This window comes from Lepidochelys kempii, chromosome 13 (genome assembly GCF_965140265.1).
Source record: "Lepidochelys kempii isolate rLepKem1 chromosome 13, rLepKem1.hap2, whole genome shotgun sequence".
NCBI lineage: Eukaryota > Metazoa > Chordata > Testudines > Cheloniidae > Lepidochelys > Lepidochelys kempii.
In genome coordinates this window covers 1183600-1207123 of record NC_133268.1, presented here as the reverse complement: position 1 = coordinate 1207123, position 23524 = coordinate 1183600, and the positions used below count along the sequence as shown (strand labels likewise).

The following is a 23524-nucleotide window of genomic DNA, read 5'->3' as shown; positions in this document are numbered from 1 at the left end:
TCACCTTTCATCACCAGGGCACAGCACTGCATGTAGATGCTTCTTCTTTCTCCCCTCCATGTTACAGCCACCACCAACAGACCTGGCTGGGACGCACTGCAGAGCGAGGCGTAGCTCTCACAAGAACAACTTTCTTCCTCCCCAGTTCACAGGGCTGCCACTCTGTAGCCCTCAGCTGCTGCCACCAAAGGATGCAAACAGCTCATGAACTCAACTAGAACTTTGCTAAGTCTGAACAAGCTCTGTCTAGTCCCTTGTTCTCAGGGAGGATGGCCCTGGGCAAAGGCACATGACTGGGGTACTACAAACCAATGAGCAAGAGAAACTCACCCTTTATGATGTGCCGAACAATCTTGATGGAGCTGCCTCTCATGTTCAGAATCTGATGGACTCTCTGACGAATCTGGTAGGGAGAGAAGAGAGGACAAACAGACGTCATTCCCAGCACAGAGACCATGAATGTCATATTTTCTTGGCAGGAGTGCAGAAATCCTGAGTGTACTAAACTCCCATCTACCTTCAGAAGCCCACTTCTCACAGTGCACAGCCAGGCAAGTTTTGAAAGACTCACCCAATGGGTTTGCAAAACGTGTGCCCACCCCAGCCCACAAAGCTCTATATTTGTGTGCACCAAGGACCGTGGCATATCACATGGCTTGAGACCCCAAGCCAGAATCAGCTACGGTGGGAATTCACAGGAGACCTAGGTGGTGCCTACATGAGACGTTTGGGAAATTGCACTACCTCCAATGGTAAGACAGGGCACCAACATTTCTACCTCTGGGACTGCAGGCCCTACTCACAGCTGGTCTAGACCACGTGGTGTTAACAATGCTGGTGTTCTTGGCCCACTAGAGCAACTGTGATGGGAGATTTCTTAAAAAAAAAAAAAATAAAGTCTAGTGAAGAGAAGTTCCTGTAGGGTTGAGGAGCAGTGGAGGGGATTCAGAGCCCTGTGTGTGTCTTGGCTGGAAGCCCAGGTGAGCACGCCATCTTTCGCCTGAAGCCGGCAGTGTCTTTACCTGGGGGACACTGGCATTGCAGATCTCTGCCATGATGTAACAGATGAGCTGTAGAACGAAGAGACCAGCATCTAGGCGACGGAGGTAGAATTCATCCTCCATGTCATCGTCTATTATCTCCCCCCGGCGCACCATATCCTAAAGGATGGCAAAAGGAGGAGTTATCAGATGGATCAAGAGCGCGCCCTACCCCCATATTGCTATGGTCCATGTAACAAAAGACAAAGTATCTGGCGTTTTTGTAATCTCACTATAGAAGGTTTATCTGCTTTGCCGTATATTCATAGCTTTCCCCCACTAGGAAATGGAGTCTCTGACAGAGCTCCTAGGATCTGATCCCTCTGCTTTCCCACTCCCCAAACTCTTGAACTCAGCCGTTGTGTCCACCATCCTTCTCCAAGCCAAGACATTTCCCCATAAAACAGACTGCAAAACTAGGAAAAATTGGGAGGTGGGTTCTTTAAACAAAAATCGTCCCAATTCCACTTCATAGGATTTTGCACTTGCAAAAATTTGCCGATACATAAAGTATATTCAATGAAAAAGAGTATCAAAAACTGCAAGTTCTCATTTACTTCTCTTACAAAATTATACTTCTCTGGAAAATTTATTTAATTTCACTCAATTCCTTTCACTTCTGAGCAAACTTTCACCCTTTGTCTCTAAAATGTGCTCACCTGCAAATGAGCACTTTTTTCTTTTTCAGTAACAAGTTTATAAGAATTTCAAAGTCAGGCTGATTTCTGATTCCACAACAAAATGGGGGAAAAATCAATTGCAACTGTTTCCAGTTTTGATGTGAAAAATGTGCATAGTTCTTTCACAAAGTCACTTTTTAGTGAAGGGCTGCTACTAATCCTCAGCAGATCAAAGACCTATCTATTGGAGCTCCGCGTCCCGGCCACATGAACAAGACAGATCCAAGCCTAGAGGTCCTACCCAGTATGCAGATTCACCACCACCAAACTGTTGGCTATTCCACCTTCATTCACTGGGAACATTCAGGCAGCAGATCATCCGCTGGCATGAACAATCATAGCTCCACTGGCTTTCGTGACAGCTGCACCTGCTGAAGTTCTGCCAGATAGTCCTGGGACAGGACAATGACCACGGGGGGGAGGAGAGGGGGTCGATGCAGAACAGCACAGTAAGGAATGCTATCCAAAGCACTCATTTCAGCATGAACAGGTCCTGTTTAGGACAGGAAGAGCGCCTGGCATAAGAGAAGAGTGGGGTTGGTTTTTTTGAAGGGGCCGGAGGAGGATCCTTTGGGAACCTCTGTCATCCCCTTTTACTCCTCCTACTCTGAAAGGTTTTACAGCACAGTGATTTCCTGTCCTATACGGAGGACCAGATAGAGCTTCCTCTCAAAGCCAGTCAGTGCCCCCTTCAGTCAATGGGGGTTACAGAGAGCAACTTGAGCACTGCTTCTCCCTCTCTTCCCCAAGGCTAAGCATCTGGACCTGTAAGCAGACCTCTGTGGGCCCAGAGCGTGTGTGCTGTGCAGACAATAGATTGCCAGGCCCAGGCAATAGCAATGTGTAGGGGAAGCTGCCAAAGGAAGCTCTCACTTTTCCTACACACAGGGTACGGATGTTAAAAGGAGGCAGCTGCCAGCATCTCACCCATCTCCATGGAAAGTCATCACAATGCGTATACAGAACATTTTCTCCACAGCGCTGCCAAAGGATAACCCAGCAATAAACTCACACAGTCCCTACGTGGGGAAGGCCCACCAAACCCACCCCCATATGGTGGTACCCTCCATTTTCAGAGAGGCCAGCTGTAACTCATGTCATGTGTGACCTTTCACAATCTTCACAGTAGAGGTTTTTTTTAAGAAAATAAAGGAAGCAGCCTGTCAGGCCCTGCTAGCTCTCTGCAGCTCATTTGATTTATTATGCAGTGGTCTGGCAGGTGGGCACAAACCAGCAGCGCAATATTTCCTCATTAGAGCCGTCACCAGCGAGTACACTCTACCTGCAATGCTCAGCAAGGAGAACGTCCTGTGTGTGTGCCGCAGACAAAGATGCACACAAGGTCACAAGTGCCACAAGCTGATTTCGGCTACCAACTTTTTCTGGCTTTCTGAGCCTACCTCTGCAATGCAATTATAGGCAGAGTCCCCTAGTCACCAAGAGGAGAATTAACTCTTCCCACCTCTGCAACAGACTCTCACATTACAAACTCCTGAGCATAACGTCTGCTGGAAACGTGCTGAGATGGGACACAGACAGTGCTCAGGAGGTGTCCCTCAGCAGATGCCTCATGCATAGCCCCTCTCTAACACATCTATCGGGAAGCAGAGTGTGTGTCCTGGTGAGATATTTAACACCAGGCCAGCATCAGTGAATCAAGCTACCAGGACCCCACAGAATCCTGTTAATGGGGGGGGGGGGGGGGCGGGCGCTAAGCTATCCATCTCACTCCTCCCCACTGCCCAAAATACTAACGGGATCCTAAGGTGTCTGTCCACAGGTTAAGTCCCTACCCTGCACTTAAGAGTCTTCCTTCAGGACCACCTCTGCCCTAGCTCCTTTGTTGTCTCTGGGCCCAAAGAGAGACTCCCTCCACCTTCAGTTTCCAGCTGGAGCTAACTGTGCCCACCTGTCAGACTGGCAGAGGCCTGGTGTGTACTAACCGATATTGCCAACATCTCTGTCAGTTAAGAGTGTGGTTTAAAAAATATCACACTCCTGACGGAGATCTTTGTGCTAGACACGGTTATGATGGCAGTAATCGCTTATTTTGTTCAGGGAACAGGTATAAGCTACACCAGCAACAGAGCTCTTGCCAGGATAAACTGTGTCTCTAGGAGCAGGGTTTTCCATCAGAGCTCTGCTGGCAGGCCCTTGCTAGCATAGACAAGAGCTTAATATTTACCCTGCATCTTAACACAGGGTTTCAGCATCTTAATCTAGTGTGACTCGAAACCCAGCTCTGCTTTCCTACGCAGGGCCCTACAGTCTATTACCCTCTTAGTCTTCCTCTTCCAGTAATCAAGGGCTCTTCTCAGTGACTGCTCTACACGCCTTAGACACAGAACTAGGACAACTCAACTAATGCCTCCAAAACGGGGAAGGACGACAAATCTCCTGACTTGGCCATATGTGGAATGAAATAAGTTAGTCCTCTCCGAAGGACTCAGTGTGAGAGACTCAGAACAGGCTTTAACATCGACTGGGTTATCGGCAACATAGGGATGCCCAAGGGGCAGAAAACCATGGACTCTAGCAGCCCCAGGTAACTTTAATACCCTCCAGCTCCCTGAAGAACGGGCACGGACACGGCCGTGCAGAGTTCAAAAGCGGGACGTTGCTGCCTGTGGAAAGGCTTCTGAACGTTATGCGAGCACCGAGTTCCCTCCCTCTCAAGTTCAGGAAGCCGGCACTAGGACAGGCTTCCTGGCATCTTGCAAACACCTTCTGGAGAACTCGACGGATGCCACCAGGCCTCGCAGGCCGAGAGCTCGTGATGCATGGCAGCACGGCGGAGCGGGGTGTTGAAGCTCTGTCTGCTGCATGCAAGTCGTCACTCACTGGCAATCCCGCAAAGGAAAAACAACAACTATCCTCGAGCCCAACTAAAACAAGCCTGATCGGGAGACGGACAGCAAGACCGCCTCGTGCAGTGACACGCCCATGCGGTAAGAGGCGCTCCGCGGCAGCCCCAGCAGGGGACGGAGAACTTTCCAGATTTAACACTACGCTCCTATGGCAGCCTTTATTCTTGAGTTCAGGGGAGAATCCCCAAACTGTCCTGGGGCAAACTCTTCTTCCTCTTTCCCCTCTACACTTGCCCACCACCCCACCGGCACAAAGGGCCCCAACAGCAGAACCAAAGTGAGTGCTCCTGTTTGAGGTGGGGGGAGGGAGGAGTGGCACTTATAGTGGGTTACAGACCGTGCTAGGGGCCTGGCCACCCCGAAATACAGCTCTTCAGGAACTCATTGTGCCACAGGACGTAGGGTCTTTGTGGGTGGGGAAAGCTTGTGGCTACACCACTGTGCAGCATGCCCAGACATTTCCCCCTGTATAGCAAGGGATGCTGCAGCTCCAGGTTTACTCCACGCCTGTGGCTGGAGAGCAACTGTTGCCATTCAAATGCCTGGGATCCTAGAATCATAGAATATCAGGGCTGGAAGGGACCTCAGGAGGTTCTATCCAAGCCCCTGCTCAAAGCAGGAGATGCTCAGGGGGGACTCCTGACAGCCCGCTCACAGCTCCTATGAAACGTCCCAGAACGCCAACTGGCCACCTGAAGCATACATAGTCTGTTAGGGACGTGCTGGCCCTTTAAATGCTCTCAAAGTTCGGTCCACAGCAGCTCCTCCACCACCCCTGACGCCTATCGCCCTTGACAGCACTTAATTCTCACACTGAGCACAAAGTAACGGATAGGATTTCAGATTGCCAGGGCTGCAGCCAGGCATGGATTTGCAGGGGTTCGACATCCCAGCCTCTACACAATCTCTTTGGGAATACCCCACCATTCACTAGGACCTCGGTGCAGCTTTTTACAGGGGCAAGCCACAGGGCAACACCATGTGGGCGTTCGGACGACAGCGCCTGTTTCTCACATGACTCTCCACAGTGTCCAAAGGAGTTCAGATTCCTCACAGAGATCTGGTCCTTTTAGGGAGCAAGGCAACCAGTGTCTGCAAGGAGACAGAACAGCCTTTACAAAAAAAGGCAGCATTTATTAGCCAGCTGGACTACAGCATAGGAGGGTCCAGGTTAGAATGGCACAGTCAAGTGTAACTCAGAGTACACGATAACAGAATCATCTCCCGCGCTCTCACGGAGCCTCCTGGGTTTCATCAGTCACTCTCTGACCCTCAATGTGCAGCAGCAGCAGACTCTGTCTGGTCACTCCTGGACTCTGTGTCTCCAGTTGCAGCAACGCTCTGTTCATAGGGTCAGCTTCCTTGGCTCCCAGTCATTGAAAGCCACTGTTCAGTCACTGGAACGTCTGTTGTCGTTCCAGGACACACTATTCACCTGTGCTGATTCCAGTCAGTTCTTGACAAGGTAACTGGCTCCAGCCCAGCCAGGCGTACATGATATCCACCTGTTTACCTGCCCCATCCCGGAGAGAAATTAACCCCTAACATTCAGTGGGTAGGCATACAAAGTGAGCACGCAGTCCCACATTGTTCATGAAGGTATTTCAAAAATTCCCCTATTCTCCGCATAGAGGCAACCTCATTATTTCTCTTATGTACATCACTAACAGGAAGACTTGCTCTGGGGAGCAGCATTCAGCTCTTTGCTGGATTATGCAGGCAGCAGCAAAGAAGGTGGCTTGTCCCTTCCTTAGATATCACAGGCTCTGCAGCACAGACAGGGAGGCAAAATTGCTGGGTACCAGTAAATTAAGCAGATACAACTCATGAGACACATCGTAAGGAGATATGTACAGTACTAAGGTGCCATTTTTTATAGTCTTTTTTAACCACAGCCGCCTTTAAATGTTAATCTGTTTTGCAGTACAACACCAAATAGCCACCTTTCCACTTTGTCTTTCTCTGAGCCGTCGAGTTGCTACCCTCCAAATGAGACTCAGATGCCATTTCTAATCTGCCACCAGTATTCACTGAGATGCCCCTTGCTGATGGGAGAAGACAGCAAGAAGATGGGCTCCTGTGAAACTAGAATGAGCTCCTCTCACACTAATGAGGGAGAACTGACAGGCCTAGAGTGTCACGTGAAGACTCAAAATCTAAAGAGGATGACGGATCTGCCACTACAATGTAGAGAGATCACATTTCTCTGCACAGCATGGCAAAGTGGGCTTAAGAGATGCTCCACACCCTTCTCCTCACATGTGTGTCAGTTCATCTCTCTCATCCGAGGACAGCCAGAACTGACAGTGCAGAGCAGTGTGGGAGAGAACCGGTTCAGACTGTCAGGAATGCCATCACACCATTCTGAAGGTCTGTCTACACTTAAACCGCTACAGTGCCTCAGTGTAGACACTAACCACACCAACAGGAGGGGTTCTCCCATCAGCATAGCTAACTCACCCTCCCAAGAGGCGGTAGCTAGGACGATGGAAGAATTCTTCCACTGGCCTAGCACTGTCCACACCAGGGGGTGCGGTAGGTCAGGCTCAGTACAGGTACGTCTTTCAGGGCTGTTTATTTTTCACGCCCCTGAGAGATGTAACAATGCTGAGGTAAGTTCCCAGGGTAAACCAGACCTGAGTCAGCCCTGACCAGCCTAAGAAAAGTGTAGAGCTAAAAGCAAGAACATTATACATCACTTCAGGCACGGAGATGAAAACTGCTGTTAGGCCTTGGATCCTGCACTCATGTAGGCAGCTCATCCCCTCGTTCCCTTCACCCTGCTGTGTTGGGCAGGTTCACATGGGGAGAGGCAAAAGGCAAAGAAGAAGGATGTCTGCCGCACTACTGAGGTGATTTCATGACTGAGGTACTTGGCATGTCCTGTGAGTCAGGTATCCACCAGCAACTCACTCACCATTAAATGCCTGATCCAGCCTAGGACAAAGAGACAAGCCTGTGGGATGGAGAGCAGAGTACATGCGTGTAGGATTGGCAGGAGGAGCCAGCAGAGAACTGGGGTGTAAATCAGTCACCAGGAGGATCAGGAATGACCAGGACCAAGTGTAAAGATTTGCAATTTGCTCTCAAATCACAGCAGCCCAATTGCACAGTGAACTGGAACAATGTCCAAAGCAAAAGGAGAGCGGGGAAGACAGAAAATACTACAAAACACCAAAGACCTGGCATTCCATCCCTGCATCCCAGTAGGACCTAGTTATGCTGCTGTGACCCACATGTACTAGAGGAGTCCTATAAGCCCTCTCTAAACTGAGATTTAAAGGTGAAAGGTTAAGCTGATGCGCACGTTCTAAAGCCAAGTGTAGTCAAAGCAGTGTGTTCTTTAACACATACCAAGGTGGCCAAGTGAAAGCCTAGACTTCCCCTATAGTGCCACATCCCCACTAGAGTTTGAGAATGTGTTAGCTAAACACATCTTTTATCTTGGTTTGGACAGAATGATGTGGTTTCAAAAGATTGCAAAGAAACAGTGTTAAGGGCCCTGGTAAATTCACTCAGAGTCCAAAAGGTGCTTGAGGCCCATACAGTGTTACCAAAGGAGAGTGACTTGTTCCATGCAGCCTGTGTTCTTGAACAATACGCCAAAGATGCATTGAGACTGTGTTTTATGCATCCTGTCATCTCAGTGAAAACAGGTTTCAGAGTAACAGCCGTGTTAGTCTGTATTCGCAAAAAGAAAAGGAGGACTTGTGGCACCTTAGAGACTAACCCATTTATTTGAGCATGAGCTTTCGTGAGCTACACCTCACTTCATCGGATGCATACTGTGGAAACTGCAGAAGACATTATATACACAGAGACTATGAAAACTCATTGTAAGGAGAGTGATCACTTTAGATAAGCTATTACCAGCAGGAGAGTGGGGTGGGAGGAGGTATTGTTTCATGGTCTCTGTGTATATAAGATCTTCTACACTTTCCACAGTATGCATCCGATGAAGTGAGCTGTAGCTCACGAAAGCTCATGCTCAAATAAAGTGGTTAGTCTCTAAGGTGCCACAAGTACTCCTTTTCTTTCAGTGAAAACAGACACTCTGATCTCCCAGCTGCTCACACACACTTATTTGCCATCATGTTCCTTGAAATGCAGGATTGGGACTGACTCCTGGATGGGGTCATAGCTCCTACTGCAGGAAAAAGAGAAGGTCTACATCTAGGTCATGTCAAGGTGACAGCTGAGTTCTCAAAACTGCATACAGAAAGCAACTGCACTGTCTTTTGTGAAGTTTTCATTTCTGCCTACATGCCAAGTCGTGCTTGTGCATCTGTAAACTGAGCGGTCAATTTGCAATAGCTGAAAAGCTCACTGTTTGCTACAATGCCTAGCACCTCCATGGAATCAGTAAACATAAGGCTGCAACTACAGTAAGCTTTGGGAGCTAGAAATGGGAAGTGTGATGGGGCATTCAACAGGACTTGACCCAGCAATCCCAGTAGGGGAGTTTATAAAGCTCACTTTAGCCTCCTGGCTTGCTCCTGAAGAAGCTCACAATACAGACAGCAAAAGACCAAACAACTGTGTAAATGTAGCCAGATTCTGCAATCTGCATGCCCTCCAGTGAACACAGTTACACTGCTTACACTTTACATTAACCCCCCTCATTATCTCTGGCCCTCAATTCAATTCCATGCAATTCAAACTGAACTCAAATGCCAGACTAATACAAATCCCCATTTAAGCAATCAAAATCTGTGGGCACTGCTTTAGCTCTAGTTCAGTCCATCCTGTCCTGACAAGGGTGGAATGACTTAACTGTAGCACAATTAGCATGTAATGTGTAAGTCATTATAGTGCAAAGTATCTGGAGAGAACATTTTATTGAATAAACCTGCTGAGCATAATTTTCTGTGGAACTAAAAAAAAAATTAAACCACCTCTTGCCTTTTTCTTCCCCTTTCAAAGCTCGCTGTGGTTACTGCTGCCTATAATTATATCTCCTTCTAGATTGAGCTAAGAGCCCAGGGGGTTCCGCACCTTTTCCTACAGAAGGGATTAAAGCGCTGGAGAGAGAACAAGATACTTCCCCCACAAGCCAAGGCTTCGATATTTTCTAGGCTTTATTTGCTAGAGACTCAGCTGAAAAGCACTAAGACGAACTGGTGTTGGAAAAGGAAGTTTGCGTGGACTGTACTCCCTGGCTTCACGTGGGTGTTGGGTGAATGTTGCTAACTCATCCCTGATCACTTCCAACCCCGCAGAAAGTGCATAGCTCCGCCATACTGATATGAAGCCAAGTCTCACACTGGGCCAAATTCGGCTCCACTAAGTCAGCCTCTCAAGCTCCCTGCATAATGTGGCTTTCATCCATCTACGGAAGGAGTAGATCGAAGTCTCATTTACCCCAGCCCAGGCGGTAGTGAACCTGCTGGGGGACCTGGACCTGTAGATCCAGATTCCCTGGGGACAGGGTCCTTCACTGCAGGAGATTAATCAGGAGCATGAGTGAAGCCCTGCCTAGGAAGTTACCGAGAAGGCAAAGCCCAAGAGGGCTAAGCCTTTTTAAGTATGGAATCCTAGCAAAACCTTAGGCAGCTCCCCTCAGGCTGATCACCTTGGTGAAGGCCTCGGGCACTATGTTGACCCTGAGTGGCAGAGCAAGTACTGAAGGGCCAAGCATCAATGTCAGATGTGATGATTGAGGTACAATAGGTACGTGCAGGTACGTGTCTGTGGGAATCAGTGTTAGGGGAGACTCTGTTCTCTTTGCCTACTTCTACTACAGTAAACTCCCTGAGACACTTCAGAGCCAAATGGGGCTTACAAAACAAAGCAAGCAAACACCTCCAAGCCTTTCCCAGTTCCCACTTCTGCAGATTTTAGTGTCCAATGCTCTTGTTTTTTTCTAGGCATCCAGAGGGGAGACAACTTATTTCTGGGAACCAGAAGGAGAGCAGAAACTTATTCCATAACTCCTGTGAATAACCACTAATGCGCACTGTGCCTGGGGTGACGGACTCACCTGCCTCCCTGGAAAGTGGGAGGGACACAAGAGGGCCATGAATTCAGAAACTGTCTGATGGGGGCATTTGCTGGCAGAACCATCTTGAAATGACCAGCTGAAGGAAGATGCATCTCTAACCTCTATCTACTGTCCCTCAGCACCTGGTCCAGAAGGGGAGGCAACTTTACACATAACTGGAAGTTTCCCATAGAGGGGTGGAGTCATAGTGCCCTTCTTGGGTTACTGCACGGCATGCCATAGTTTTTGCCAAAATCTACAGCCACCTTGAGCTGTCTTGTGAAGAAAAATGCTGGACAGGACTTTCTGGGAGGGGCTGCTGGGCTTCTGCTACTCAGTTATGAGCTTGGCAGCACAGAGAATGCACAGATTTAATATTACAGTAGCATCTACAGGTCCCAGCCAGGATTGGGACCCACTGTGCTGGGACCTGTAGGACACTCTTATTAATGTAAGAGATTCCATACAGCGTAAGGCCAAAAGGGACCATTCGATCATTTAGTCTGCATAATACAGGCCAGTCAGTTTCACCCCGACACCCCTATGCTGAGCCCAATGACTTCAGTTAGACTAATGCATTGCAGTCCTCAAGATACTAAACTTATGTCCACAGATAGAGAACAGGAGGGACCGAGGTGCTACCAAGGTCTGAGGTCCCTACAATGGCAGGGAAATTGTTTAGGTGAGATGCCCACAGGAACCTAACAGGCAAACCACATTCACTGCTGCCAAGGAACCCAGTGTCGCAGCCAGCATGACCAGGGCAGGAGGGGAGAAGATTCCTTTCCCACCTCAAATCTGGTGACCAGTTTGACCTCAAGCAGGTGAGCAAGACACACAAGCCAGGCATCAAATAAAGGATTCTCTGTATACCTCAGAGAACTGGTCCACGCTGGCCTAGGCCGCATCTCCGACTTTGGCCAATCTTTGATGCTTCAGAAGAAAGTGAAAAAAACCCAGAATGCATTAAGGCAATCATGCATATGAGGGTGGATTCCGTCCTGACCCCGCAGTATGAGATTTGGTTACAGTCATGGTCTTAATGTAGAGTTGCGAGGCTTATGAGCATGTTCGGGACAATGCAGGCAATCCTGTTCTCCCTGTGGCCCACGAAGGACAGGGATAAACAGGAGGATTCGGAGAGTCTCAGCCCTGGTCTACACTAGGACTTTAGGTCGAATTTAGCAACGTTAAATCGATTTAAACCTGCACCCGTCCACACAGTGAAGCCCTTTATTTCGACTTAAAGGGCTCTTAAAATCGATTTCCTTACTCCACCCCTGACAAGTGGATTAGCGCTTAAATCGACGTTCCCGGCTCGAATTTGGGGTACTGTGGACACAATTCGATGGTATTGGCCTCCGGGAGCTATCCCAGAGTGCTCCATTCTGACCGCTCTGGACAGCACTCTCAACTCAGATGCACTGGCCAGGTAGACAGGAAAAGAACCGCAAACTTTTGAATCTCATTTCCTGTTTGGCCAGCGTGGCAAGCTGCAGGTGACCATGCAGAGCTCATCAGCACAGGTGACCATGATGGAGTCCCAGAATCGCAAAAGAGCTCCAGCATGGACCGAACGGGAGGTACGGGATCTGATCGCTGTTTGGGGAGAGGAATCCGTGCTATCAGAACTCCGTTCCAGTTTTCGAAATGCCAAAACCTTTGTCAAAATCTCCCAGGGCATGAAGGACAGAGGCCATAACAGGGACCCGAAGCAGTGCCGCGTGAAACTGAAGGAGCTGAGGCAAGCCTACCAGAAAACCAGAGAGGCGAACAGCCGCTCTGGGTCAGAGCCCCAAACATGCCGCTTCTATGATGAGCTGCATGCCATTTTAGGGGGTTCAGCCACCACTACCCCAGCCGTGTTGTTTGACTCCTTCAATGGAGATGGAGGCAATACGGAAGCAGGTTTTGGGGACGAAGAAGATGATGATGAGGAGGAGGTTGTAGATAGCTCACAGCAAGCAAGCGGAGAAACCGGTTTTCCCGACAGCCAGGAACTGTTTCTCACCCTAGACCTGGAGCCAGTAAACCCCGAACCCACCCAAGGCTGCCTCCTGGACCCAGCAGGCGGAGAAGGGACCTCTGGTGAGTGTACCTTTTAAAATGCTATACATGGTTTAAAAGCAAGCATGTGAAAGGATTACTTTGCCCTGGCATTTGCGGTTCTCCTAGATGTAGTCCTAAAGCCTTTGCAAAAGGTTTCTGGGGAGGGCAGCCTTATTTCGTCCTTCATGGTAGGACACTTTATCACTCCAGGCCAGTAACACATACTCGGGAATCACTGTAGAACAAAGCATTGCAGTGTATGTTTGCTGGCATTCAACCAAAATCCGTTCTTTCTCTCTCTGTGTTATCCTCAGGAGAGTGAGATATAATTCATGGTCACCTGGTTGAAATAGAGTGCTTTTCTTCAGGGACACTCAGTATAGCCCATTCCTGCTGGGCTGTTTGCCTGTGGCTGAACAGAAATGTTCCCCGCTGTTAGCCACAGGGAGGGGGGAAGGTTGAGGGGGTAGTCACGCGGTGGGAGGAGGCAAAATGCGACCTTGTAACGAAAGCACATGTGCTATGTATGTAATGTTAACAGCAAGGTTTACCCTGAAAGAGTGTAGCGACTGTTTTATAAAATGTGTCTTTTTAAATACCGCTGTCCCTTTTTTTTTCTCCACCAGCTGCATGTGTTTCAATGATCACAGGATCTTCTCCTTCCCAGAGGCTAGTGAAGCTTAGAAAGAAAAAAAAAACGCACTCGCGATGAAATGTTCTCCGAGCTCATGCTGTCCTCCCACACTGACAGAGCACAGACGAATGCGTGGAGGCAAATAATGTCAGAGTGCAGGAAAGCACAAAATGACCGGGAGGAGAGGTGGAGGGCTGAAGAGAGTAAGTGGCAGGCTGAAGAGAGTAAGTGGCGGGCTGAAGACAGGGCTGAAGCTCAAATGTGGCGGCAGCGTGATGAGAGGAGGCAGGATTCAATGCTGAGGCTGCTGCAGGACCAAACCAGAATGCTCCAGTGTATGGTTGAGCTGCAGCAAAGGCAGCTGGAGCACAGACTGCCACTGCTGCCCCTCTGTAACCAACTGCCCTCCTCCCCAAGTTCCATAGCCTCCACACCCAGACGCCCAAGAATGCGGTGGGGGGGCCTCCGGCCAACCAGCCACTCCACAACAGAGGATTGCTCAAAAAAAAAGAAGACTGTCATTCAATAAATTTTAAAGTTGTAAACTTTTAAAGTGCTGTGCTTAAAGTGCTGTGTGGCATTTTCCTTCCCTCCTCCACCACCCCTCCTGGGATACCTTGGTAGTCATCTCCCTATTTGTGTGATGAATGAATAACGAATGCATGACTGTGAAGCAGCAATGACTTTATTGCCTCTGCAAGCGGTGATTAAAGGGAGGAGGGGAGGGTGGTTAGCTTACAGGGAAGTAGAGTGAACCAAGGGGCGGGGGGTTTCATCAAGGAGAAACAAACAGAACTTTCACACCGTAGCCTGGCCAGTCATGAAACTGGTTTTCAAAGCTTCTCTGATGCGTACCGCGCCCTCCTGAGCTCTTCTAACCGCCCTGGTGTCTGGCTGCGCGTAACCAGCAGCTAGGCGATTTGCCTCAGCCTCCCACCCCGCCATAAACGTCTCCCCCTTACTCTCACAGATATTGTGGAGCACACAGCAAGCAGTAATAACAGTGGGAATATTGGTTTCGCTGAGGTCTAAGCGAGTCAGTAAACTGCGCCAGCGCGCCTTTAAACGTCCAAATGCACATTCTACCACCATTCTGCACTTGCTCAGCCTGTAGTTGAACAGCTCCTGACTACTGTCCAGGCTGCCTGTGTACGGCTTCATGAGCCATGGCATTAAGGGGTAGGCTGGGTCCCCAAGGATACATATAGGCATTTCAACATCCCCAACAGTTATTTTCTGGTCTGGGAAGAAAGTCCCTTCCTGCAGCTTTTGAAACAGACCAGAGTTCCTGAAGATGCGAGCGTCATGCACCTTTCCCGGCCATCCCACGTTGATGTTGGTGAAACGTCCCTTGTGATCCACCAGAGCTTGCAGCACTATCGAAAAGTACCCCTTGCGGTTTATGTACTCGCCGGCTTGGTGCTCTGGTGCCAAGATAGGGATATGGGTTCCGTCTATAGCCCCACCACAGTTAGGGAATCCCATTGCAGCAAAGCCATTCACTATGACCTGCACATTTCCCAGGGTCACTACCCTTGATATCAGCAGATCTTTGATTGCGTGAGCTACTTGCATCACAGCAGCCCCCACAGTAGATTTGCCCACTCCAAATTGATTCCCAACTGACCGGTAGCTGTCTGGCGTTGCAAGCTTCCACAGGGCTATCGCCACTCGCTTCTCAACTGTGAGGGCTGCTCTCATCCTGGTATTCATGCGTTTCAGGGCAGGGGAAAGCAAGTCACAAAGTTCCATGAAAGTGCCCTTACGCATGCGAAAGTTTCGCAGCCACTGGGAATCGTCCCAGACCTGCAACACTATGCGGTCCCACCAGTCTGTGCTTGTTTCCCGAGCCCAGAATCGGCGTTCCACAGCATGAACCTGCCCCATTAGCACCATGATGCATGCATTGGCAGGGTCCATGCTTTCAGAGAAATCTGTGTCCATGTCCTGATCACTCACGGGACCGCGCTGACGTCGCCTCCTCGCCCGGTATCGCGTTGCCATGTTCTGGTGCTGCATATACTGCTGGATAATGCGTGTGGTGGTTGATGTGCTCCTAATTGCCAAAATGAGCTCAGCGGCCTCCATGCTTGCCTTGGTATGGCGTCCGCACAGAAAAAAGGCGCGGAACGATTGTCTGCCGTTGCTCTGACGGAGGGAGGGGCGACTGACGACACGGCTTACAGGGTTGGCTTCAGGGAGCTAAAATCAACAAAGGGTGTGCCTGTACATCAAGGAGTATTTCAGGCAGGACTGCACGGAGGGTTCCAATAAGAAATGGTGCACCAAAGTTATCGTTGTTATTGGAACAAGGAGGTTAGCCTGGCCTCTGATTGATACATGGCTAGATTAACCTCGCTGCGCCTTCTCTGTGAGTGACTGCAGTGTGATCTAGACAGGGGAGGAGGAAAATGAGTACAAAACAAATCTGGTCTATTTCTTGTTCTGACCCACTCCATCTATCCTTTACATCTTTGGCTGGCAGCAGACAAAAAAGGCGCGAAATGATTGTCTGCCCTTGCTTTCACGGGGGGAGGGAGGGTGGGAACGGGGTCCTGACGATATGTACCCAGAACCACCCGTGACAATGTTTTAGCCCCATCAGGCATTGGGATATCAACCCAGAATTCCAATGGGCAGCGGAGACTGCGGGAACTGTGGGATAGCTACCCACAGTGCAACGCTCCGGAAGTCGACGCTTGCCTCGGTACTGTGGAAGCGCTCCGCCGAGTTAATGCACTTAATGCACTTAGAGCATTTTCTGTGGGGACACACACACTCGAATATATAAAACCGATTTCAAAAAAACCGACTTCTATAAATTCGACCTAATTTCGTAGTGTAGACATACCCTCAGAATCCCAGGCTGAAGGGACCACCATGACCATCCAGCCTGACCCCCTGCACACATACGCCATAAACTTTTCCTAGAAGCTTACAGTATAAAATGTTGGAAAGATCTCTCATCTCAGGGACCTAGCCGCTGCCCAGAGGAGCTTACAATACAGCTTTCAGACCAATTATTTTAGCATTGTGAGTGCTGCAATTAGGACACCTCATAAGCCTCCACATGCTTCCACTGGGACCTGTCTCTACAAAGGAAAAGAGGAAATCTGAGCTGCTGAGAGCATGCAGAGGGTGCTAAAAATCTGTTAGGTACTTAGACCATCAGAACGGTCAGACCAAAGGCCCATCTAGCCCAGTGTCCTGTCTGCCGACAGTGGCCAGTGCCAGGTGCCCCAGAGGGAATGAACACAACAGGGAATCACCAAGTGAACCATCCCCCTTCTACGGCCCCCATCACCACAGGATCTGAGCAAGTCACAATCTTTAATGGATTGAGCTTCACAGCGCCCCTGGGAGGCAAGACAGAGCTATTCTCCCCATTATACAGAGGAGAACAGAGGCCCAGAGAGACTGAACCACTTGCCTGAGGGGACACACGATGTGTGTGGCAGAGCAGAAATTGGACCTTGGTCTCCCTCAGCCCAGACTAGTGCGCTAACCACTGGACCATCCCTCACCTGGTCACCTTTTGGCTCTGCTGCTGCCGCCTGCCAGCCTTGAAGAGGTGCAAACTACTGCCCCCTGGAGGCAGAACACATACCTATTGCACAGGGATGATCTGCAGCATAACTTAATACCCATAAACGGCTTTGCCATGCTCAGATGGAAGGTGCTGCAGAAGATCAAAGGCCATGGGGGACATTTCTGCTCTCTCCCAAACATCCCTAGAGCTAGGGGAGGCAGGGTAAGAAGGAACTATTTATTCTAGCCATTCCAAACTATGGGGAGCTGGCATTGGGGAGTGGTGAGAACACTGCGGGGAGGGTACAGTCTTTTGCTAACGGAGGATCTGAGCTGTAAGGGAGACCCCTTTTCCCATGCCCCTAACACAGGTAAGTCAAGCAGCAGAGAGAGTTGGACACAGCACAAATGGAACAGATCGGTCACAAATGTGCTGAGCTGGGTGAATGCACAGGACTTCCTAATGCCACTCATCTCTACGTAGGAGAGGCCCAGACCTGGAACAGCAGGGAGTGGTGCAAACCTCAAAGGTGAAATATTTGTATCTTTGACAGGGTCAGTTCAGCCCCTCATCGTTACCATGTAAACGAAGTGTATCCCGTGCAGTTTAGCTACAGGTGCTGGCTGCTCTCCATGCATGCTGAGGAACCCTGGTACTTTCTGTAAGGGAAAGGCCCCCACCCAAGTATCCTGGGCCCCAAGTTCCCCTCTCCCTTCATACCATGTGCTGACTGGCTGCTGCCCTCCAACTAAGGGCGAAAGGGATTCTGCAGGTGTAATATTCATGAAATGCTTTGAGATCCTTTTGGATAAAAGAGGCTCTATAAATAGCTAACAGAGCCAGTGGGGGGAGGGAGGAGGAAGAGGACTAAGCAGCAGCTGCCCACACTCTGCTAGGCACCAGACAGTACCCTTAGCTCTGCTCTTTGAGCTCTGAAACCCACCCACCAACACTGAAATGTACAGAATCAATCATTTCTTGCTGCGTTTGAACAGGAGCAATGGGAAGGGCGGGGAAGGAAGGGAAAACACTGTTTTGCTGCAGGCCTCTGTTCATTTGTGAAGCTGCAGCTGTCCATATGGAGCTTGAATGCTGGCAGCGGATGTGATTCAATTAATCACTCACCCCTGTGCCTTTCTGAGCAGCCATGAAGCTGCTGAGCTCGAATGCCCTCAGAATGTTTGCCAGTGCCCAGTGAACTGGCCTCGGCATTGAGGAGACAGATGTTTGTCAGAGACTGGTGGGGGGTTTGCAGCCTGTGTCATGCAGAGCCAGCTCATGTGCTGGGGAGAGCCACAGCCGTGATTACTCTCCGTCAGTGCTAATCAATTTCACACCCTCTTCAGTGCTGATACCGATAATCTTGTGGGAAGCGGGCCAAACTCACTAACAGCTCTGCAAGCTGCTTCCTGACTCCAACAGCTCATCCTCTCTTTCAGAAAAGTCTGTTTCAGCTTCAATTCCAAGAAAATACTACATGATACCAAAGCTCATGTCATTCAGAACGATCCACTGTAGGTATTTAGAGCAAACACCAGTCTTTGGCTACAGCCCCATCTAATCTGGATAGAGGCTCCCTCGCAGCTGATCAAGACTCTAAAGAGGCGGGATGGAGGCCTTGAATATTACCATGTCATTGTCACACTGCATTTCACTTACTCCCCCCATCTGCCAGCCCCATTAATGTTTCAGACTAGTAAAAGTGAATGCAAAGAGAATCATAGCTACTGCAGTCCTAGACCCAGGAATCACTGTACAGTGAATGTGTGTGTACACACATATATACGCACACATAAATAAATAAATAAATCCAAATATGTTAATTCAAAATCCTTTACACCTAGACCCTGCGCATGGTGGAAGCACAGCCAAGCTAGTTACACTTGTGTTGAAATGCAGCGCTTGCTACCAGGTCCTGCTATCACAGCTTCTCTCGCCAGTGAGGACAAGAATTTTCAGCAGAGAACTCTGCGAGACAGCTGTGCTGCAGAGTAGCCAATCCAGCCCAGCAGGCTGTAGCATGATTTTACAATATGGTTCTAACCTTGTTTCTCGGACAAAAATACCGCTGCCCCCCCACTCAAAGTACTCGTGCTGGGGTGTTGCTAGCAGTAGCTGTGTGAGCACCGTGAGGATGCCTGTCTGGAGAAGGCTAATGAGGCAGGACAGAGAAATGCTGTGTTACAGAGCTGGAAGCAAATGAAAAGCAATGGTGGACCCATAGTTGAGCAGGGAAAGGTGGCTGCCATTTGAACGGTGTGGTGACAGGCAGACAGTTAGAAGTTATAGGGGAACAGGGAGGAAGGGAGGCCGGGCACATTTTAGAGACAGGGTTAATCTAAAGCAGATATGGAACTTTTAAAAATATGGTAGAAACAAAAGAAAGTGACTCCAGGGCAGAGCTTTTGGTAAATGAAGACCTCCTCCCAAACACAGCATGCTGTGGAGAGGAGGCAGAGGAAACCATGGTGAGAGCAGTCTCAAAGCATAAGTCTCAGCACAGAAACGAAGGCTCAGTGCACAGCATTGGCTTGGCTGAGCCAGGAATTCGTTGCTATGTTAGTCCCAGAAACAACATGCCTTCTCCCAGCAGGCAAAACGCGCTGAGCTCTCTTTCATTACCTGCACAGTACAAGCCCTTGGAATTACACAGCTAGAGTCTGTGTGAGTGACACAAAGTAGCCCAGGAGGCACAAGCACAAGTGCCTGTCCTTTGAGTGGTGAATTGTGTTGCCAGAGCTCGGGGATTCACTGTGGTCTGGCTGGAATTCACCAATTTGGCTGCTGAGCATCTATAGACAGGAACATCTGCTGCTTACACAGAGATTCAGGTCTTCCTTGCCCAACAGCAGCGTGCCAGTCAACCCCTGTGTATAACCTTGTCCCAAAGGATACCCGCCCCACCAGAAGAAACTCCTCTGCAGGCAAGCAGGCATTCAGCTGTTTGCAAGGGTGGGTAGAAGGCAGCCAAGACAAAAACGTGCCATGTGCAGGACATTAAAAAAATACCTTCACGGCTGAGGGCTCAGAGTGGGAGGAAGAGGAGAAGTTAGAGATATGGGCTAGCAGCACAAGGAAGAGATACATACATGCTTTTCTCCTTCTATCTTCTTGTCAGCCACCTGCATTGCATCCAAATATTTAAAATGCAGTTCCATCAGCCTATCAACCTGTGAAGACAGGAGAGACACAGACCTAAGTGAGAGAAAGGCCCACTCCACTCAGTATTCAGCCCTTCCTACTTCATTGTTCATCCTCCCAGAAATCTCCCAAAGCAGCTTGCAGCTCTGCCACTCCCAGGAGAGACACGGGAATGAGTGAGAACGGGAAGGGGCCAATGCTGGACAGGTGAGTGCTTTGGATTGAAATGCCAGTGATCTCTACACCTTATCACAACGTGATCCAATCAGCTCCCACTAGAAGGTGGGCAACCAGGCCATGAGCTCAGCCCACTCTTCTGATCTGTCGTCCTCCAATTTTCCCAGCTCCCTAAATTCAGCTGCATAGACGGCAGGTATAATAGGCCAGGGAAGGCTAAGCTGCGGAGTGCCAGGTTGTGGGTTTTTACTTATAATTATGAGATATGGAGGTTCCAGGGCAGCTGAGGAGACGGTATCTGCTATTCAGCTTCCCAACTCCATCAGTAATCTCCCTGGACTCGAGAGAGATTACTGATGAACCCTGGGAAGCTGAGTAGCAGATATCGGCTGCTCAGCCACCCTGGAACCTGCATGGCGCATATAAAAAGCTCAGCGTTCTTCCGCTGGACAGCTGGGAGGTCTCGGGAAGGGAGGCATGCCGCCTTTCCCATTCTCCGGGTGGCTCAGGCCAGCCCGGGGCTCAGGTGTGCTGGCTGGTGTGGCTGGAGCTGTTTGGGCCAGCACAGCTGGGGCTGGACCGGGGCTCCTCTGACGGTGGAGGGGAGTAGGAGGGCTTGGGGTTCTGGGCAGCCCGGGGCTTCTCTGGCCGCAGGAGGGTGGGGGTGGAGGGCCTCAAGCGGAAGGCTGGGAGCTAGCCTCCCGAAAGGGAGGGTGTCCACCCACCACCCATGTGTGGCTGTCTGTCCAGCCAGGCTGCGACCACTCAGACCGCTGTTACACATTAGACGCTAAGGCTGCCCTCTCTCCGTTGTACTGGATTAAGCAATTAGACAAGGCCTTTCAATATGAGAGACTTTCTGGAGTTGCGAGAATCAGTTACGGGGACAGTATGTTAACAGCATGTTGAGGATTTATGGCTGTGTTCTGCACAGAGGGACCAAAATAATCTGTAAGGGTGTGGTGGGCTGTGCGCTGAGGCAGTACTGGGAATTCCTAGATGCTTGGTGGGTGGCTCTTGCTCACATGCTCAGACTCAGACCGATCGCCATTTTCAGAGTCAGAAGGAATCTTCCCCCAGATTAGACTGACAAGGACCGTGGTTGTGTTGGGTGTGGGTCACTGGCTGGGATCAGCTGGGTATATCTTGCTGGGCCTTGGGCATTCGTGCACCTTCCTATTCTCCCCCTGGGGCACACATCAGTTTAGTCTCCTGAGGCCTGGCATGCTTTAGTCTAATCCAGGTTGCTGGGATCAATATAGGGGAACTGGGTGGGTTTTAGTGGCTGTGGAGTGCAGCAAGTCAGACCAGATGACCTGATGTTCCCTTCTGGCCGTAAATTCTGACTGAATTTACAATTCCCATTGGAAGAACTGGTTTGCAAAAGCTGCTTCTTTGCAGATGGCTACCCTGGCTACCTATCAGCTGGTGGTACTTCGGGGACAATTCCATGACCAAATGCCACTCCTGCTAAGAAGGATGAAGCACTCTATGGAAGGGGGGAGGGATACAAATGCAGAACCTGAGAGCACTATCCTATGTACTGGCCACCCGCTAGCACAAGTAACTCTGCTACTGGTAGGGTTTTTTTTCCCCCACCCCCCGGAGATACAGCAACTTAGACCCATTTTTCAGGCTGGCCCAAGGCCACTGAAACGCTGGCACCATGCCAGTTCTAACCATCTTCCCCTGCCCTGTGCTCCAGCAGCGGGAGCACCGTTGGACATCCAGAGCACTAACCTTCTCACTGTCGTTCTCCGTGAATTTATTCAGCAGCCGCGTTCTCTGCTGCCCTCTCAGATTCCGCAGCAGGGAGGCCAGGATGGAACAGACATGCTCTGGTGGTGAAGAGAGAGAGTTGCATACAGGTCAGGAATATCAAGTCATTTCCTCTCTGGGACAAGGTGTAAAAGAGGCACACCTTCAGTTCCAGCTGCAGGGGTTTCCTGTCCATCACATGGGTGATCTGGGATGTGGTTATAAAAGATGGGGAAGCTGTTGCAAGAAAGGGTCCCTAGGTGTCTCGTCTCTTCTCCCAGCTAGCTGAAAGCTGGAAAGGCCTCTAGGCTTTTATCAAATTTTTGTGTTACTTTGAACCTATTTTGGAATCTTCTTGCTGTTTGTTAATTGCAGCTCTGAAAAAAAGGGATGTTATAAAATAAAGTCCAAACCCAGTTCAGTTTAACTCTCCTGGGTGAGGTATCTCTCAGTGGTTTTCACTCTCCTTTTGGCACTTCCTATCCTAGCTAAGGGGACGGCTTTGCTGCTTCTTTCACGGCTAACGGCCATACTGGACCCAAACCAGGCTCCATTCAGAAGCTGGCACTGTCAGCTGAGTGACCCTTACGTTACCAAGCAGGGAGCAGTTGTTAGAACAGCATAGCTCAGAAGAGAAGCACGCCAGAATACAGCTCCTGCAGAGATTTAATTGGCATTAGCTAGAGCAAAACCTTCAAACAAACCTCTTATTTACAGAAAATCCTGTGTATGGAATACAAATTCAGCACAACACACAAGGAAATAATGAACAAATAAATCTGCTCTACAGCCTTCTAGATTCTACTTAGGGGTCAAAATTTTCACAGCCCAACCCTGGAACAGAATAAAATATTAACTGGGCAAGAACACAAGAGGCAACCCAAGTTCATGTTCAACCCCACTAAATTTCAGAGTCTGAAGGGCAACTGAACTAAGTGCCTCAAATTTGTACTGATTCTTTTCTTGTGTGTGGCAGGTCACAGCTTCAAGGTGTTCTCTTTATGAATAGCCATGCAGATGTCTGAAAGATGCTATTCTCCAAAGCCACAGGAAGAATAGGGTTTTCAGTGATGGGGGAGAGCATGGCAATTATCACATAATTTCTTTCATTCTTTACAAAATTTCCTTCAGAAGCGCTTTCCTGTCAAATGTTACAAAAGAATCTCCTCTCCAGATCCTTGCTAACAAGACATGGCAGCAGTCTCACTCCCAGGGCCTGATTCTGCAAAGCACTGGGCACCTTCCATGGGAATTCAGGTCACTCAGCATCTCACAGGAAGGGAAAGCTCTGTTCTAGGCCTCTTTGCTTCTAGGCTGTGTTGTGGCTCCCTAATGCTGGTCTTCAAGGCTTCCCAGGAGCTAAATTAAGTAGAAAAGAAAGACTCCCTGCTGGCCCTGGTTCCCTTAGAAGGAACACACATACGCAGACCCAACCTTGCTTGAGGCAGAATCTGGTCTCACACAGAGCCTGGTTTTCAGCCTGACCTTAATTGGGCTTCCCTCTTTGTGCCTACAGTTTACTTCCTGTGGGTATTTAACTACTCGGTATGTACCTGCCTGAAAGACAGGTTGTGCTTGCATATGTGGACTAGATGATCTGACGAGATAACTGGCTCTGTGGATGAGGGGAAAGCAGTGGACGTGTTGTTCCTTGACTTTAGCAAAGCTT

General features: G+C 49.5%; 1 protein-coding gene across 2 annotated transcripts in view; it reads right to left on the bottom strand.

Moving 5' to 3' along the window:
• CTNNBL1 (catenin beta like 1) overlaps positions 1-23524 on the bottom strand; it is a 112521-nt gene that overhangs the window by 4551 nt on the left and 84446 nt on the right. For both annotated transcript variants that reach the window (XM_073308595.1, XM_073308594.1), the window contains 4 exons: positions 21838-21935; positions 19869-19949; positions 1023-1160; positions 331-403 (listed from right to left, as the gene is read on the bottom strand). In XM_073308595.1, the coding sequence (XP_073164696.1) occupies positions 331-403; positions 1023-1160; positions 19869-19949; positions 21838-21935 (390 nt within the window). The remainder of the gene's footprint in view (positions 1-330; positions 404-1022; positions 1161-19868; positions 19950-21837; positions 21936-23524) is intronic.